Source organism: Anser cygnoides, chromosome 13, assembly GCF_040182565.1.
Source record: "Anser cygnoides isolate HZ-2024a breed goose chromosome 13, Taihu_goose_T2T_genome, whole genome shotgun sequence".
Classification (NCBI taxonomy): domain Eukaryota; kingdom Metazoa; phylum Chordata; class Aves; order Anseriformes; family Anatidae; genus Anser; species Anser cygnoides.
In genome coordinates, this window is record NC_089885.1 from 14,895,057 (window position 1) to 14,915,383 (window position 20,327).

The 20,327-nt window shown below is 43.0% G+C and overlaps 1 protein-coding gene across 6 annotated transcripts in view; it reads right to left on the reverse strand.

Annotated features, from left to right (window-relative positions):
• Positions 1–20,327, reverse strand: part of FGF13 (fibroblast growth factor 13) — a 297,397-nt gene that overhangs the window by 40,515 nt on the left and 236,555 nt on the right. For 5 of the 6 annotated variants that reach the window (XM_067005307.1, XM_067005310.1, XM_067005304.1 and 2 more), the window contains 2 exons: positions 17,288–17,398; positions 11,208–11,311 (listed from right to left, as the gene is read on the reverse strand). In XM_067005307.1, coding sequence (XP_066861408.1) covers positions 11,208–11,311; positions 17,288–17,398 — 215 coding nt within the window. Of the gene's footprint in view, positions 1–11,207; positions 11,312–17,287; positions 17,399–19,426; positions 20,077–20,327 lie in introns of those variants that run through there. The other variant, XM_067005306.1, reaches the window with a different exon arrangement.

The following is a 20,327-nucleotide window of genomic DNA, read 5'->3' on the forward strand; positions in this document are numbered from 1 at the left end:
CGCATTTCAGCTACCACACGAGTCAAAATGAAGACCTGGGCATCCAGTTCCAGAGAAGGCTCCAAGCCAAGGGCTCAAGTCTTGCACGCAACACTGAATAAACCCTCTGGACATCCAGGGATGGAGTCCGCTGCTCTCCCTATTCCTGATGACTGCTCCAGGCCTTGGGATCTGACTCTAAGCAAAGAGGGACTTATTTTAGTCATTGAGATTCACTAGGCTCCTAAATGCTTTGTTCATGTTTTTAAATCCCACAAATTTCATATTGCAAATCAATGGCTGTCCTGTTTAAATCCTGCAAATCTTACTCAAATAAATTATTTTTTTCCTCTGGCAGGCATTTAATTAATCTGCTTGGTTGAGTAAGGATTACTTACATGAGAAAAAGTTTGTGATATGAAGCTCATTAAACTCTTGGTTCATCAGGTGAAGGGAAAAGATCTGCACTTCGAAATGTGTCTATTCCTCTTATTAGATTTTCTTTGGCTTTTTGTTCTGTTTCAGATCATTCACTTATTTACTCTGAGCTTATTGTGCCTTCTGTCAGTGTCAATATGGCTCAGCTGGCAGCAGATGCTCCTCTAGCTTTGAGCACACTGGTGTGAAATAACGAGAATGGAATGAGAATTGATGTGAACCTTTGCCTCAAATCTGAACTGAAGCCTTAATATTTATGAAACTCTGCTTCTAATTTGTTTACCAGCTCCACAAGATATCCTCTTTTTAAAAATACAGTAGGTCTTGCAGATTAATTGGAAGCTGCCCACGCTGGAAGGGTAAGAAATAATCCACTCTTTCCAGTTTGCTAGGACCTGTTTGATAAAACATTGGGTCCTGGAGTTGTCATTCAAGGAAACACATCCTCCCAAACCCTTTGAGGTTTGTCCATTCCCAACCCACTCAAATGCAAAGTCCCACTAATACTTGGGTTCAAGAGGAATGCTTCTGTCTCATAGCAGCCTTTTATTTACATCTGAGAATGCTCTGGAGATAAGGATGGAAGGTCTAAATTGCATACCCATTCATGTGAAAGTCAATGTCATCAGAGCAAGGAAAGGGGAAGACGCCTTGTAAAGCAGACAGCCTCTTGTGATGTGTTTCTGAATCTAGCTCTGTATGGTTTTTTAGATATGTCCCAAGGTTTTAAATGACAGAACTGTACTTCACCAATTATTATGCTTGTTTTGACCAGCTCTCCAGTGGATTTGATTTTAGAACCGTACTGCTCAATATTCACTGCTGTTTGGGCAAAATTACAAAAGTTAAAAACAATATGATACACCTGTAGCATCCACACAAAATAAAATATGAAAGGTCTTATCTGTTCAATTATTTAAACCATCCAATCTGCTGGTAAAGGCTATTATATTGGCATTATATCCAAAGGTTCCCTATTCCATTCTAAATTTCACATTCCTTTGTTAATCCTAGATTGCATAATGAAAGCAGCTCAATACAGAAATTAAGTTTCTTGATTCGATTTTTATAGAACAGATTTGTCTTCTTCCCCAGACCCTTTCTAGCTTTTCCATCCAGGAATTCAGCAGGCCTCCCTCCAAGAAGTAGCTTATATTTTAAAAAGTTGATTTCTGAAACAAACTTCAAGGACGTAACCTAAATATGACAACTATTGTGTTTAATTTCACCCTGCCTGGCTTCTGTATCACACACAATGCATATCCTGCTTTCTAGGATTTGTACGGGCTTCTTTGTTTTTGGTACCGAGAAGGCATACCGTGAGGATGACATTCATGCTCTCTGCAACCGAAGCAACAGAGTTTCCCTTGGAAACCTCTTTCAGCTGTGCTGCAGCTCCCAAAAGCAACCATAAATCCCAGAATCTTGGGGATTATGACTCACTTTTTTTCTTGCCCATTGAATCCCCATCAGTTTTGCTCATGGATGTTTTAAAAGACGCCTTTTGATTGACAACACTGCAGATACAATTTGAACTTTCAGAGTCAAGCTGGATTCTCAGTTTTCGCACCTCATCACTTGCAACAAAAGTTCTGCCAGGAAAAGGATGCTTTCAGTGGGTTTGCAAGGATGTAAATCAGCAGAAAGCAGTAAACATTTCTCTTAAGGCTGCCAAGTAGGAGCAGAACTGAATTCACTTCCTCTTAGCACTGCCGCAACTGCAGGACTACATGAAGATAAAAAGACACAAAAACGTGTTTAATAAAGTCACTCTGAGTACCCCCACACAACAGATCTGTTTAGGATGCTAGCACGGTTTTGAAGGAGAGTTGTTTTGGGATCTCAACTGCCCTTTACTTCCTGTTAGCCCAGAAGCTCCCAAATTTTGTTTGCGCTAGCACTGCTGCAACAGCTAAAGCTCCCAGCCATGCCCTGGACTGTGCTTACATGGGAGCAGACGTATACAGGAACAGACGCAGGAACAAGCACACTTCTGTCTTCTCATTCAGCTTTTCTGACAGCCCACTATACCCCAAGCCCCATGCTCTCACCACAACCACATTTTTCCTGCATATCCTTAACTGATGTTACCCAGCACTTCGGGAGATTTCTTATCGGAGCACCAGCAGCCTCTGCAACATGAACCCAGAAAGGAAATGTCAGTGGGACCCAGAAGCGGGACAAACAAGTAAGGCTACGACTTTCTCAGGCTGTACTCATAGCCAGACAGCCCCCCAGCCAAACAGCCTCTCTCTGTTCTGGGCTAACTGCAGGTGACTATGTAAAAGTATGAGAAAAAGGGAATTTCATTTCGAGATTTTCTCAGCGCACTTCCCCAGCCTCAGCTGAGCTATGATTCAGGACATTTCTAAGTCAAACATGATATCATTGTATTTTGCGGTGCTTTTCTTTCAGGAATTTGCCTGACTTTTTGAGCCCACTTACACAATATCATCCTCAGCATCCCATTGCCCTGAGTTCCCATCCTAACACATGCTGAGCGAAAAACACCTTCTGCAGATTTAATAAGCGTGATCCTTGATTAGTTTCTACGGAAGTTCTGAGGTTGTTTTCCAGTAGGTGTCCTGAAACGTTCTCCTTGTTGGTTTGGGGGAGTCCTCGGAGTCTGCCTTTGATTGCTTCAGCATCCTTGTTCAGATGTTCGTCTTCTGACAGGCTCTGGCAGCGAGCAGCAGGCTGCCGGTGAGGTGAGCCATCTCCTCGGCCAGCCAGGGAGCCAGTGCGATGAGGCAGAAGCTCTGCTGAGTCACCGTGACAAGAGCTGCTCATTAGCTCAATCTGCAGCACGAGAGGGAGGGGAAGCCCCTCTGGGCAGGAGATGGGAAGGCAGACAGCCTTCTAGAGGGAAAGTCAAGCATAGGAGAGAGGCTGCTATTTCATAGTGGTATTTTCTTTTAATTAAGTCATGTTCTAAGAAAGCAGGTAAATTTGGAAACATCTCATTTCTGATTTTGAGTTTTTTTTTTTTGGTACGTATCAGGGGAAAAAAAGCAGTAATTCAAAACCCCACATAAATATTAATATACATATTTTGCTGGCAAACTGCAAAAGAGCCAAGCCCTGGCAGGGAGCAGGCACACGTCACCCTACAAGCACCTATGCCGCCGGCACAGACAGCCCAGTCACAAACTGCAGCATTCACAGCAAATTTAGGAGAGAAAAGCAGCACTTCTCTCGTTGGCTCTGCTGAATCATAGCAACGTAACCCGTCCTCTGGTGATCTGAATACGCGCTCCAAACTGAACACGCTGAGAACCTGGCAGTGCTCTTTTTCTCACACTTTGCAACTCACGCCGTCTGCTCAAGTCCTTATCTGCTTACAACGCTTGCTTGCCAAACATGCTTTGCAACGTGACGGTGAGGAGTTGTGAGTAGCCTGAAGTCCCGGTACTCAGTATTCCTCGTGTGCTGGCGTGGGGCTGAACCACAATGCTGGAAGCTAGCTGTGTGCAATCCAGGTGCCAAACTACCTAGCTCGGGTCCAGCTTCAAGTTCTGCCAAGGGTTTTTTTTGTTTGTTTGTTTGATGCCAGTTTTGTGCCACTGTCACCTCAGCAAGCAGTGCAATTAACTGAAAAAATGGGCCTCGGGGGCCACGTTGCCATTGCAGCCCCATTTCTGAGCTTGCTGAGTCCCAAACTTCTGCTTTGAGCAACATCCAGTCTGATTTTTTAAAACTTTCAGTCTCTTAACTTGAGGACTTTGACGTTGATTAACAAAGAGAGAGTGGATGCACTTTTAGTCTTTTATCTACTTCACCTGTATGTTATTTCTCTCACTGGACGTCGAACCTGTTCTTGTAAACATAACAATTTCTCTGCTGATTTTTAACAGCCACTCTGTTAGGAAACCATTGCACAGGCATCTAACAGCAGGTTGGTAAGGGTCTGTGCAGCACACACTCCTGACGCATCATTTTCTCATGCTTGGGCTCCTCTTATGATGCCTCATCTTAGAAGGTGCTGAGCACCCTCAGCTCCCACCACCCGCAGTGAGGGCAGGATGCACAGCAGCACCTCTGTGGATTTCAGACACCTTGGGGATGACTTGTAGAGAAAAGCAGCATAATAGCTTCAAGAATTTCAGCTTGCTGAATCTCTTAATAATTCTCTCATGGGAAGGCAATGCCTCCCCCCTTCTCAGCTGGAAACGGCAGGCTGTCTGTCTCCTGAAATTTGGAATCATGCTGATTCCGGCAGAAGCAAGCACCTGAACAAAACAGCTACATGCCGTCCGGCTCACAACCAACCCCAAAACCTCACAGTCAGATTTTCTGCTAACGGGCTGAGCCTGCGAGCACAGCCTGGGCCAGGCAGCAGCCATCAGGGCAGCGTCAGCAGGAGTGGTGATGCTGCACGGAGACCGAGCAAGGCTTCTCCCCGGCCAGCATCCATCCCTGCGCTGTAACACCGCTGTAAGACTGAACCAAAGCGCAGATGGTTTGCATCTGCTGAGCTGCTGGCATAATTTAAAGCTGTGTCTGTAGCTGAAGGTGTCAGAAAATGTTTATCAGTATGGGCTGGTCCTGCAGCGCCCAGGAGCCTCCAGAGAGCACGCTCCTGTCTCAGCACTGATCCCACACCTCTCCTGTGCACTTCCCACTTTGCCTTAGGGCAGGGGGCAGCCAGGGCTGTCAGCACGAGGCCTCACATCCTTGCTGTGAGGACCTTGCCCGTTTCTCCAGCACAAAGCAAAGTGTCGTGATGAAAAGAAAAACGTGCTGCAGCTGCATCTAAGACCTTATCACTGAAGAGAATGAACTATATTAAGGTATATTCGGTACTTCAGCATTCATGGTAAAAAATGATTTACACTGACATGCAAATTTAACTAGATGAAGCTTTTGATTATTTCCCCTATCTCTTGGTTTGTGCTATTTTTCTGAGGTGGTGAAATGCTCTTTGCCAGTAATTCATTATAAATGCCCCAGCCATTCCCATTTGCTGCAGCAGGTCTCTGATGCTCTGCTCAGTATTAAAATATGCACAAACTTCTCTTCTCTCCAATTCACCAAAACAATTCTTGAATGACTCTGAGAATTTAATCATGTTTCACGTTTTTTTGGCTATAATCAACATGCACAATTCATACAGTATTTAATTTACGTGCAGGTAACAAACATATGACAATCTATTTATCATCAGAGGACAATGATAACTGAATGCTGTCTTAGAGTAAATTATGTGTATAATACCCCGCACATAATTTTATCGAAGTGCTCCTTATAAACCCATGCTAACTCTACTGAGTGCATCAGACAAGAAATGGCAAAATTAAGTCAGGTGCAGAAGCTCTATTAACTCAAACGTATTGGGCATTGTAACAAAGCTAACAAAGGAAGCATAAACATCTCCATGGAGTACATTTCCTAATGCCCCTCCTACAAAAAGCTGAATGCCCTGAACTCCCAACAGATGAGCTGAAAGGCTGTGGGAGGGAGGGCAGACTGGATTCTGTCACACTTCCTCAGGGCAAAGGGCTGCTCGGAGACAGGGGCTCTGTCAACCTTAGCGAGCGGTCGCAGTGCAGTCCTGAAGGAGGAGATGGTAGAGCTGGTGCTTCGGACCCAACATGCAGATCCCAGGCACTCAAGGGGCTGCTTCAGGTGAGCAGTTGTGTGTCCTGGGGACTGGAGAGCTGGCAGCAGCAGAAGTGCACTGTGTCTGCCCCCATCTGCCCCCGAGGGCTTTGCTCAGCCCAGGGATGAGATGGGGAAAGGCTTTGTCCCACTGCCCCCATCCCTGGAGCACTGCTGGGGAACCAGGCATTTCAGGCAGCCCTTGTCCACACAAGGGGGAAAAGGAAAAGGCTGGGAAAGGGAAAGCCAAACTGGGGACCCCTTGAACCCACACTCTCCTCTACACCTGTCTGCCTGACCCAGCTGGGAGAAGCTATAAGCTTACTCACGTATGACACTATTAAACCAGACACTTTGGCAAATCACAGGGTGAGGTGAAAAACACACTCTCATCACAAGCTGAGTGGCACAGGCCCTGAGACCGGCCAGAAAGATGCAATGAACAGCACATCTATTTAATTTTACTTTTTGTCATGATGTATACAGGCTAAACAAGAACACAATTACATAAGCTGAAATACTCTATAGGAGAAATGTGCATCTCACAGAAAATCATTAAATGATTTAAATGAAATAATGAAATAAACTCTGATGCGATAGTTTCTGGAAAATATGCAGATAGTTTTTCTTAGGCTATTCTTTGAAATTTCCTGTGATACGGGTTACGTTTCAACCTATGCAGAATTCAAACAGCACACTCAATTCTTTTCACCTAGTGCATATATGCCTTCCCTTTAATGAACTTCTCTCAGCTGCTGCTCTGTATCACCGTGAGCCTTTTCTGTCAAATCACAATCACTTTAATGAGAAAGCAGTAACTCTAGGACTACGTCTGACAAACAGATCCTTAAAATATTTTTCACTCTTTTGTGCAAGACAATGAAAAAAAAGAAAAAAAAAACACAAGAAATTCATAGGGTATGAAGCCAGAAAAACCTCAAGCTTAGCATATATTGTGGTCTTCTGAAAGATTTTCTTTCTATGAACATTTTTTCTTTCTATGAACAACCACATAAGATAAAATAAAAGCCATCCTAAAATACAAAAGGGCGTGATTCATTAAAGTGGTTACGTAAGATGACAGTGCCATAACACCGTTTAAGTCACCTTACAACAGCATGACAGTGGTGTAAGGAGGGGTAAATTAAAACCTGTGCTTTCATTTTCAAGGGATGCCCAAGTATCAAACAGCAGGAAGGGTTACGGCTTCAATAGCTCCCAAGGTCCCAACAAGGAAAATCATAAGGGTGAGTTCAACTTGGGAGATGTAGCCAACACAGTTCCCCTTGACTTTGGCAGGAAAAACGCTAGAGAAAAAAAAAATTGAAATGGGATGTTATTCTATGATATGAAGGCACGTTTTCCAGCCAGTGTGGAGGGGAGGCATGCACTGCTTGGAGCGGCATGAGCAGTCACACAGCCAAGGTCACTTCCCTTCTCTGTACTCACGGAATTGTAATGCATCTCTTATATATGTATTTTAATATATATACATAAATATATATATGTGTGTGTGTATAGATAATTTTTCTTAGCTGAGTTGCTGTCTTGTCCCTGAGGAGCTTTTATCATTACATTAAAGATCTTATTTTTGCTCTAACTGACAGACGCCGCAAACTATCTATGAAACCTGGCAGCCAACTACAGATATCTGTTCTCTGCAGATTTATTATACTTCAGTGATCCCCTCATGGAGCAAATTCACCTCGTTCTTGAGTATAGTCACTGGATCAGAAGTAAGCCACACTGCAGATTGCCTTTGAGGACAGACACCTGAATCACTGTCCTGAGACTGCCGGGGGAAAGGGGCGAGGCCAAAGGCAGAACTCATCAAATTGGCAAACTGCATCCACAGATATTCTCTATCTGCCACCAACTGTAACGCATCGTGGCCAGGACATATTTTCTACATATGCAAGATACCCAGAATCACCTCAGTCAATTCTGTTGCTGCACAGTTCAAAACTAAAAAAAAATATACAAGGAACAGAGCACAAGAATTCACTACAATCTGTCAAAGGAAAAGGAGCTGTGATTTAGCAATGTGGTTTAGTGCAAGATACACATGGAAACGGGACACCTGGTATATCAGTCCTGATGCCTACGTTTTCCTGGGTGAGTATGGGAAAGCACTTAGCTGAGCCTCCGTTTATCCTCGGTAAGCCAGATGACTTATTTACCTATCTACCAGTGGGGTAATTGCCAGGGACTTAATGGCCTCTTTATCAGGCGCAGTGTTTTGGAAGTGTTTCAGGCTGAAAGGCACTATTGAGAGCGAGGCACAGACAGTGGCACAGGGCAAGGAACAGGCACAGCATGTTAGCAGGGTGTTTTTCAAATGGTTTGCCAAACGAATCTGTAACCTCCTGAAGGAAACCTTGCAGACACAAACACAACTGAAGCTTTAGAGTTGCAATAAAACTGAAAGCATGCGATCATGACATAGACCGCAGTATCGTCTCTCCCTATTACATTGTATCATCAATGCTAATTTGATTTCTCTCTGAAAACGGTGCAACTATCCATTATAGTTATCCACAATTGTAGTCCCTTTCTATTTTTCCCTGTGTTCTTGCTTCAAGAGTTTGTCAGTGTTTTATGGGAGTTTTGCTGCTGATCAATCCCGTGTTGCCATCTGCCTGCTCCTGACAAATCCCGTTCAGGAACACCTCCCTGTAGGGGCTTGGAAAGCCTCAGGATGTGTAGACGGATGTCATTTACTTGAGCTGATCTTTTCCCCAGGCTCCCTGTTGGCATCCCTTGAACAGGTGAGTGTTCAGCTGGTATAAATCAGCTGAGCTCTCTTGGGACTCATTTACATCAACCAAGAATCCAGCCCAAAATATAGAGCTAATTTCTCAGGTAACAGACTGTCAGGCTGTATGCCTTGCTGAAAAGACCATTATCAGCAAAGGAAGGGCTAGAACCACTTAAAACGTGGTGCTGGAACTGCAATTCTGGCAACCTGTTCACATAGCAGGTGAAGGAGGCGGCAGAGGCTCCTCACCAGCCCCTGTCCATTCCCAGGGACATCAACAGAGCTGCGAGCTAGGTTTTGCCTTTCAAGCCAAGAGAGTGCCTAGCAATTATTGTAAAATAATAATTAAAAAAAAAAAAAAACACAAAACACAACCCAAACAGAAGTCACCAGGTGATAAAACGAAGATTACTGAGAATTTGAGTGGAAGCTTTATTTGGAAAAGTAGTTTCACATTAAATGAATGCCTGTCTTTGTGAAAGAGCATTTAAAAATATGAGTTTGGGACACAGCAACACTACAGTTGTCTTATTAGGGCCTTGCCAAGCCTGTCAGGTTCAAGAAGAATATATGAATAAATAAAGGAAAATATAGCTGCCTAATAAGGAAACAAGAACGACCATTATTAATAAGGGGAAAATAGAGGGATGTCACCAGCTAATTTTGCAATAGCATTAACTATTAACTTCGCAGGTAATAAAGGATTCAGTGAAGACACCGTTCATGGTAACATATGAGAACACATAAAGAACTACCTCTAACCAATGCAAATGTCAACAACGACAACCCAAATGAGTCTCTGAGGTCAGCCTAAGATGCCTACATGCCCACCAGACTAAAAGCTGGACTTCGTCAAAAAAAGTGCTACATTCTGCTACAACCTCCGCACATCTAGGGATACTAGAAGTGATGGTCCCTTTGTCTTTATGTCTCAAAGTGAGGAGTTACTACTGCATTGTAGGTCTGAATTTGTCTGTATCCCATTTTCTGCGTCGTGGCAAATTTTTTTTGCACCTTTGCAAAAACAAATCCGACTCTTCCAGCATGTATCTTTCAATGAAAGATCTTCTCTACTCAAACCTAGCACGTTCACTGTGCACAACGACAGAATTTCACTTTATTGTACAAATCACTCTGTCCTACCCCAACCCACAATTCAAGAGGTAACATTCACAGAGGCAGAACGGAGCCGGCAGAAGCCCGCACGGCACAGAGCGCTATCGGTGAGGGGGCAACCAGAAAGAAGCACGGCTGAGGATGCTAATGTAAATGAGAGCACACAGTGCAGTCAAAGGTACATTTGCAGTGCAAATGTAAATGGTACTGCGCAGTCAAAGGACCGTGACTACACAGGATTAAGGGGGCTTTGCATGATCTGGCTGTGTGGCTACAGCCCCACAAACGGATCTGTGGATTAACCACGTTGAGCAAATAGCCAGAGCAAAAAGGGAAGTGGAGTATGATGCCGCTCACTGAAATTTTACTTTGTCCCAAAGCATATCCACCTCTAATTTGCTTTTGCAGATACAAGAGGAAAAATACGCAAAGCTCGCCCCTTGTCCCAGCTGTCAGGATTCCAAAACAAATGAGAGATTTGAATACGTTTATTTAATTGTTATCAGTATTAAAGGCACCTTAAGGGAATTGTTCTTGAAAGAGAATAATTTGTGGTAGAAAAATAAATTACATTTTCTTCTATTTCCTTCCCTGGGAAAAATCTATTAAGACTTTATAATTAAAACACCTAAACATGGTTCGGCTAAATGTTTTTAATTGAAAAATGGTCTATTTTTAAAAACGTCTTTTTTTTTTATTCATGAAAATAGTGTTTGCTCTCTTGAGAAACGTCAAGGAAAATTATTAACTGACATTCTTGATCAAAACTGCTAAATGAAACATCTCTTTACCTGTGCAGAATCTTGAAGCCCTAAGACTTTAACACTTAATTCCATTTCTATTTGAAAACTCTGGCCAAACAAAATAAAAATTACTTTCTCTAATCCCTTTTAATAACAGCAGTAGAGATTATTTTGGAAGATATAAAACATGTTCAGGCATGCGTGTGATTCACCAAGTTGTCCTTTTTCCTCTCTACCCCCCACAGATTAATCAATCCCCAGTGACCAAGGGAGAGCCTCATGTCTGTTTTTGTGGGTTTTGTTCTTTTTAAAAAATTATTATTTATTTATTTATTTCACACTTCAGGATCATTAGTTTGGATCAAAGGCACCACAATTTGATTCCATATATTTGCATGTATTTATAATGAAAAAAAAAAAAAAAAAAGCTAAACCAGAATATCACCACTTCATTTAATTCACTGTCAAATCCTATCACTATAGGTTATAATTGGATTCTTTGGAACAACAACTTATTCATTTATGAAGATCTTATCAGCATTTAAGTGAGAGCAAAAATTCATATGTTTACTTACTGATGTGTATAGGTATCCTTCACTGTTCATTGCCAGATACAATTTTGTTTGAACCCCCTGAATCGCCACCACTCGTAAACCCACAGGTATGAGGTTAAACAAAGCTAGGAGAGAAAGCATATGGAAAGCAAAATTAATCCTTTAAAGTATGCAGATTAGATAGAGAATTAAGCCATAATTACTAGAACCAAATAAAACATGTCCATTCATGCATATATTAATTTCTGTGAGCGCTACAGAACAATACTGCTACTTTGTCTTATATAGACATGTCTACCAATAGCTCAGAAATTACCTACAGAGGATGATCAGCATATTTGTCCCCTCCTGAAGATGGTAAATTGGATGTACTGAGAGATGAAATAACTCATCTGCCTCATGAGCAGAACTCAGATTCTGCTGGAATTGAACAAAATTTAATTTTATTTAATCTAATTTAGTTTAATTTAATTTTTTCTGGTAATAAATGGGGGGGGGGGGAAGACACCCCAAATTTTTCAAGATGATCTTTTTTTTTTTTTTCTTAAATTAAGATCAAATTCTGTAAATGTTTTTTGAACAAAAAGGAGAAGCAAGACGAAACTCAGAAAAGTTAAAACCCTTCATTAACATCCCAAAACGCCTTGGTTTAGTTTGGTCTTTTTTGAGAGGAGAATGGTTTTGAATAAACAGGGATAAATAACCTCAAAATTCAACGAAATGATAGAATATTCTTTAGATCAAGCCCTCAATCTGTCTCTTCAAAGTTGAGCTGCTTTGAGTGTTCTGCTCACATTTATGCTTGTATACACACTAATAGTGGCAGTATTTATAAGCAGAGAAACCTCTCTTAAAAAAAAAAAAAAAATATACTGGTTTGTAAAGTGGCAAATTAATAAAATAAGCAAAGTTCTGCAAATGCTTAGATTCTTAACTGTGTTAAAAGTGAACACAAGTAATAATGAGTTGAATATTGTGTTCTGTGTTTCATATGGTGGTCACGGCACCGAGCCTGCTGGCGTTCAAGCAGCGTTTGGACGGTGCTCTCAGACATAGGGTCTGATTTTTGTGTGGTCCTGCGCAGACCCAGGAGTTGGACTCGATGAGCTTGGTGGGTCCCTTCCAACTCGTGATGTTCTATGACATGTAGGATTAAAATAAAAAGGAGAAGTTAAGAAAAATTTCAAGGACTGTTATCAGAACCCAAAACATCTCCTTCCAGACTGCTGCGTAAGTGCAGAGTTAGGGTGATGCAATGCCAAACTGGCTCTTATTTCCAATGGTCTATTATTTGCCTATAGAACTCCAGCCTGCTTCAGGCTGAACTTTGGTATTTAAGGGCACTACATGAAGCCAATTTAAAACTGAATTATGAATTTGAAATATTTTTATTATTTTCCAAAAGAATTATGACCCATTATAAATACTTTTTTCAGCCTGGCAACCCTGATAATTGTCATATTTAATTAAAAGAAAATTCATAGCCTGCCCGTGTTCAGTACAGATCCTTAATTCTGGGTGTGGGGTTGTCAAAAATGTATCAAAACAGGAAAGCACAAATATATGCATGTCCTACCTCGATAAAGGCATAGCCAGAAGTTAATACTGTGCCCTGGGGATGAAGAGCTAATTTCTGGTGAAAACACTCTCTGCTCAGTCAACCAGTTGGACCTCCCTGTGCTGCCCTGGGTTTACCGGAGAATCTCAGCCCCACGGGGCACTGAAGATGGGGTGACATGGTGAAAAAGGGGTACCACGGGCCCCTGGAGGACGGAGCCTGCCTGGCTGTCCTGGCACATGACAAACTACGGTTGCTCTGCTCTGAGCTCAGGGCGCCTTTGAGCACTGAATTTCCTACCCTCTGCTTTTTCTACAATGGTTGTATGTAGCAGACCAGGTGGAAATATGCAGAACTAATAAATGCAGGAGATCTTAAAGACACATCTATGTTTTTCTTTCCCCTTCATATACACAAATGTACATGCAGACACACACAGGCACACAGCCCCTACTCACACTCGCCTGCAAGCACAAAATCAGCAGAAATGGCTCTCTCTTCACTAAAACAAAATCTCTTAGTTCTGTGCAGTTTTTAGCAAACAAAATGTAGACATTCACTAAGGAAAATGCTCAGCTATGGATTTCTCATTCTTTCTATCAAATGCTTGAATTTATCTGTGGGAGAAAATATTCCGTCTGACTCAGAGAACACTCCCTAGGAGAGCCCAGTTTTGCAGTTCAACCCTCAACAAGCAGCATCTGATCTCCATTTATGCAGGAGAGCACAACTTAAAGCTCAGTATCCAAGCAGAACCTGGAGATCTCTTTAAAGATGCTCTTTTAAATGGTGTTTTTATGAGCAGGACAAGCAAGAGTATAAGTATGGGCTGTACTGCAAATAGTGCTACCAACCTGCCAGTAGATCAGCTGAGGACAGGGCAAAGCCTAGGTCAGTCAAGAAGATAGAGCTTGCAGCCACAAGGCACCAAGATAGGCTTTACTGAGCAATTCTTGGCTGTGCTGCGCTTGGCAAAGTGAGCAGAGACAGGATGCTGAGCGAGGGCTGGGGGACTTGCTGCGCCGGGTGCTCAGCTGCTCTCCTCCGCAGCTGAGCATGTTTTCCTGCCATAAACGTACGTGCTCTATTTTGAGGCAAGGCGAGGGGTGGGCACGCTCAGAAGCTGGTGTAGATGCTGGTGGGATTGGCAGCTGCTAGGGCACAGACTATGGGAAGTTGCAAAAACGGCTGCTGGGGGAGTAACGCTGTCTCTGCATCATGGCCAAGAGCAGAGCTGCGCAGCATCCTTCTCCATGAGCACCCACCGCCACAGGCAACAGGCATGAGAATCTACCACGTTTGTAGTAGTTGACCCTCATGGGGGTGGATAGGACGGAAAGAGGGTCAACAAAACCATGGGAAAATAAATTGGTTGCTACTATGATCAGTTTGCATTAGCATGAAACAATGCAGTTATGCGCATCCTAGCCTTTTCCTATTACATTTGCACTGTGCAAAATAATGACATAATATCCATCGTAATGAAAAACGTGGTGATGCCTACGGGAGAGATGATCTTTGCTACAGCCATTGTGCAATACAAGCTGACAGAGAATCAGAGCTGCAAAATAGAGGCAGTGGGTCACAGCTGGATTTATTAACATATACATTGCTGTGACATCTACGTCGTCCTTGGCTTGGCCACCTGGACTTTCATATACCTTCAGCAGGGTGTTGCTTCCTGTATTTCCCTACTATATAAGTCCTCAAATCTCTTTGTCTTGCCAAAACTGGGGAATAAATTCTGCCTTGATTTAAAACCTTACCCTATTTAACACGTTAAATGAGGCAGAATCTGGTTCTCAGCCAGGAAATCCCTTCCACGAGGCACTACCTCAAATTACATGGACTCTTGGCTAAAAATGAGGTCTGGTGAGCTCTACAGCTCCTCGCCGCTACGTTTCACTTCTTGCCTACACTGTGCTCCAAAATCTGAGCTTTCTTTTAAACTCCTTGCAGTTGTGGATGCGACCTTGTTTTTGTGAACCATGTGTGAAACAGTGGGTTTGCAGAGATCGAAATAATTGCTTGCAAGTCAGGAGCCAAAGGACACCCTCAGGCAAACTTCCCACTAGCTCTCAGTAGCAAATGATGGCGAAGGTGGACTCCTGGGCCCAGGCTGTCTGGAGCCTGAAACAGGGGACACGAGCTCTCCCTATCCCTGCAATGAATGCGGAAGGCAAATGCTGACATTGAAACAAGGAGACCAGGCAGACTATCACTTTAGTTTGCTCTAAAAGTTGCAGTTGCAGAGCCCCAACGCTGTGCGACCACTTTGCTGGCCACAGCTGAATTTGAGGATGTTCCCCTTGTTAAGGGGAGTTTTAATTATCTCACTACAGTGCAAAGCAAATGGTCATAGAGCAAATGTTTGGTGAAGACGACAAAAGAGAATGGCAATGACATTCTTTAGGGATACAAAGAAGAAGAGAACGAAGCAGAGCAGGGGTCCTCTTCGACGTGGAAGAGGCTACAGCTTCTGTGGCTCTCCTGTGGTGCACAGAGATGGGGCAAAGGAGAGATCTCTCTCCAGAAATCAGAAGAAATTATTTTAGAGGGCCTGATCCACCTAATATTCACTTGAGCAAGGATTTAGGGGAAGCCCATTATGTGGTCTCTGATCCCCAGCAAAAATCAGTCTCTCTTAAAAATGTCACTGAAAAAATGTTGCCATTAGAATAAGTTCAGGACTACAGGACATTCAGGTCTACACATTTATCTTACAAAAAAAAAGAGGAATATATGCAAAAGCATGTGTTTTTTAATGACAAAAACTCTCCTATGTTTGAACACTTGGATATTGCAGCCCAGCTGCCACCATTTCTGGGCACCATCATGTTTAAGTGTTCAGCATTTTGGAAGGCTGGTGTCCAGAAACCAGAGTTTTATATGATTTGCTTTGTAATCTGTCAAGTTATGGTAAATCTAAGGACACAATGAAAATAAAAATATCTTAGCACTACACACATCCATATGAATGTCAAAAGAACAGGTTGCCATAAATTTTATCACATTTAGAGTGTTAGAATCCCTACGAGAGGAATTCCAAGTAAAATATTTGAATGAAAAACCCCTCCAAAAATAAGATGTAATTTCACATATTTGCTCTGGTACATTAGAAGTTTATAACAATATCATGCACTGATGGAGAAAGTCAGGTTTGCCTATATTTTCTTCTTTTCATTTTTATTTTTAAAGATGATTACCGAATTACCCTGAAATCCTGAACCATCTGTACTGATCAGAAGAGTTTTAAAATCATAAATATCAAATAATTCACTTGAAAGAAAATCAGTATTTATGACCCATAAGGGTCATTCTTAGTGTAGATTTTGTGCCTACACAGAGGAGAACTCAGTAAAATGGCAGAATCCTCTCAGCACTGCACCGATCTGGTCTTTGTGCCACCTTCTCCGTGAGCGAGGACCTGGAGCCAGACCTCGGGTGTCCCTACGGACGCTATGCTTGCGCTCTGCCCTAGGGCCAGCACCTTCAGTGGCTGCAGAGGAGCCCTCCCGCAGCGTAAGAGGTTCCTTCTGTCACTCAGAAGCAAATACAGGGATGTAAAAGGATTAAAGAGGGCGCGTGAACAAGTGATCGGACAGGTAAGATACAGTACTTCCTACTGCATCCAGCACTTACCCGGCCATATTCGAGGGCACTATAAGAATGAAATGATGCTTCTCCAGCAAGTGCTTTTCATATTAAAAAGATATCATTTGAATCAGTACTTTTTAGTAACTAAAGATGTTTGTAAAAGGAAGGTCTGCCTGTTTACTCCCTGGTTTGTTGATCAAGTGGCCTGAAATACCTTCTCAAACTCCTTTTCCTCCTAACTTCTTCTTTCAGAGTGGAAACTTAGTTTAAGCTAAACAGTAAAGATGTGTGAAACATTTAAACGTTTTATTTAAACACATAAAATCTACTCTCTAGTCATCTTTTCCTGTTTTCTATTAATTGTTAAAATTGTTAAATAAATAGATAGATAGAAATCCACAGCTTTTTTTTTTTTTTTTTTCCTCAGAAAAGCCGGGGGAAAACTGGTTGGAAGCTGAAGGTATAATTAAGTTTAGAAGGGGTAAAAAAAATAATAATAGAGAAATGTGAACTTTAAAATGATGATGAACTCACATTATGTGAGATAACACAGCTCTGTTTGAATGAATGCCTGCTTCAGAGTGGAGATAGCGTTATTCTATTTCAGGCACTCTGAGTAGGCGAGCAAATTTTCCCAGTTGAAAAAAAAAATCTAATAAAATCCAAAGGACAGCAATGAACTTCTCTAGATTACCATGGAGATAACATTTGCTTTGTTTGTCATATGTGTCATCATTACTTTCTCTAGTTCATTATTTCTATAAGTGATTTTTATTTGCATTTCTGTCAGACCCAGTAAGTCTGAAAGACTTGTGCGTTGTGAGCACAGCGTTAATGCTGCTTCCACTCACTCAGTCATTCTAGGACAACATGTTTTGATGGACCTATGTGGGAAGAATAAGACACCACAATTCACAAACACACCAGTTATTCTCATGTCACTTACTATAACTACTGTCCTCCTCTTTTGTTCCATCAATTGTTCCATCTGCTTGCAACTGCAAGTGGTATCCTTGCCTGCTGTATAGCTTTGTTACTATACCTTTAAGCTGAGGCTCTGTAAAAAAAACAATAGTGAAATTAATGTGGGAAATCCTGATGTGCCATTCCAACCGAGCAGGAAGCTAAAAAGAAATCTCCTGGTTTCTTCTCAAGGCTGAGATATGAAAAAAGATCGAAAACAAAAACCGGGCAACCAGCTTTGCAACGCTTTTCATTAGGGTGAGATCAAATCCGTGCCTATAAAATAAATTGCCAAAATGATTAAATGCCACTTTCTATTGTAATGTAGGCACCACATTAAAATCTACTTCCAGTGAATACAAATTCCAACAGTGTGCTGCTTGGCCTCAGGAGTTCAGCCCTATCTCATTTAAGATTAGAAATGAGCTGGCAAAGAGTGCATTCTGCTTTTTAAAAAGGTGTGATTTCTTAAATGGAGAGTAAAAAGAGGACTACTATGATAGCACTAATAAGAGCTGTAGTGACAGCTGAGAGCCTAAATATATAGCAGCAAACGTTTACCACAGGAACTGCTGCAGCTCTAATAAACAAACCCCCAGTCCTCACTGCTCCAAAGAGTACAGAGCATCCAAAGTGATAAACTACTCAATGAACATATGGAAAATGGAGGGGGGAACCCTGAAATCCAGCAATGTGTGGAGCTGCAAAATAAATATTACCATAAGGATTGAGGTAATTACCTCATCAGCTAGAAGAAGAAAGATCAAAACAACACATACTTTGGATAGATTTTTTTTTTTTCATAACAATTCTCATATTCACAGTTAGAAAGTAAAATATCTCAAATGGTTTCAGATCGTTCTAGACCAAACCAGGATTCACTGTCAAGATTTAAAACATCTAGGTAATGCACCAGGAGTAATTGGGGGGGGGGGGGGGGGAGGGGAGAGAAAAAAAGGTCTACTGCCACTGAATCCCAATGACATCTGCATTGTAGTCATTTCACACAATTATGCTTATCAGGAGGTGATGCATTCTCTGCATCTCTGCAGCTCACTCAACAACAATTTACTTAATTCAGAGATTGGGAAGATATCACGTATCACGTCCAACTTCCAATGTCTGAATAAGACTCGTGTTTGTAATCACAGATATTAGGGAGCTCTGTTACTGTTCTTCATTTTAGTAGGAGCTGAAGGGAAAAGCTTATAATAGTTTACAAAAGTATATTACTTCCTATTAGCCACCTTTAATAAGGGTACCGATGGATGCAGAATTCTTATTTACCAACTAATCTTACAAAAAATTCATGCAACCAGAACTTTGGCTTCTTAACCATCTGAAAACTGTTTGTCAGCTGCAAGCAAGGCACGTCTTCAGTGGCTGGTGAGAAAGGCAGACAGGTTAAGTGGCTAACGGCATCAATGTTTCAGCACAGCAAAGCGATAGCAACACTACCAGAGGGTTTTGCTCCTCCCATGTACAAAAAAAAACCCAACGCTCAGATCAGGGACTGAGCCTTCATGCCTGGTCTTTTGCACCTCTGACACAGAGAGGATCGTGTCTGCAGGCAGCTGCATCTATGAGATTCCTAGAAAGGAACAGGGCGCTGAGGCAAAACTCTGGAAGGCATCAGCAAAAGCAAAAAGCTTCTTCTGCAATCAGCAAATAAAGCAAGGCACTGGCATTCTGCAAAGCAGGAAGACAAAAACAGAGCTCTAGACTGCCAAGTTATTCAACATACAGCTAAAGGAGGTGTGTGTGTGGGGGAACTTCCCCTGCTAAAATCTCCCCCACAAATAAATCACGTGTGTTTGTATACGTATAGGCGTAACGGAGAGACAGACTACTGAACTGCCACTGCTACTGTGTGGGTGCACGCAGGTGTGCAAGTGAGGCAGGAAGCCATGGTGCGTGCTACCCAAATAAATCAGATGAACACAATCAGGGAGAGGACTAGCGTACGGTACCCATGCCTATCGCATCATACAAGCCAGGGGCGACCTGTAAGTTCATTTTACCAGCCCTGAGACATTGATCTCCCTTTCCCCACAACAGATGCACACCCCAATTTGCATTAAATAAAACAAAACAACCCCCCAAACACATAACCCTTGCCAACCTGGTCGCCTTCTTCGCCTTTTCTTGGAGCCAAAGAGTTTGACCCTGGAAAACACATTCAACTTGTTCTTGTCGCAGCTTCCCTTGCTCTTGCTGGGGCTGTTGACACACTTACAGGCATTGGACTTCTCCCGCTCCCTGGCTTGTCTCTTCTGGCGGATCAGGGAGCTGGCGATGGCTGCAGCCATGGCCGCCACCGCCCCGGCGCCACCGGCGGGTCAGGCACGCAGGGTCTGCTGGCCGGCCACGGGTGCCACGGCCAGCATGCTGCTCGGCTGTCCCCAGTGCCGGGGCCGCTGCTGGGTGTCTTGGCCAATGCCACCCACCTCCAGCCGGCTTGGAGCCTGGGAGGCACCAGCGCCTCGGGTCGGGATGCAACAGTTTAGGTCAAAATGGTTTTGTCGGCTGGGATTTTCCCCTTTCGATTTTCTGGTGCCTTTTTTTTTTTTTTTTTTATTCCTCCCAACTTCTGACAGAGGAAAGTTTGCAGGCGGAGGTGAGCGCTTCTACGGAGATCAAACAGGCGATTTGCAAGACATCCCTCCGAGCTTCTCCAGACGCGCTATTCACATGCGGACACGGCACATCCACTCGGTGCAAGATCATTGCATCTCTCCTAGCCCCAATTTCTCCAGTTAACTTTTCTCCCCACCCAGCCCCTCCCCATTCAAATCCCAGCAAACACCTGTTAGACTCCAAGCAGGGTCTGTCCTGTTGCAGGGGTTTTCTGGATCCTTTTTCCTCCTCTCCCTCTCAAAGAAGAGATCCGAAGCAAGCGGCGATGGAGACACCGGGAGGAGGTGCTGATGCCTTGGAGCCTTGGCTGCTTGCTGCCGAATGCCTCGGGAAGCCTCTTCTCCTCCGCTCCTTACAGGTGCCGCTGCCAGCGCAGCCTCCCCTCC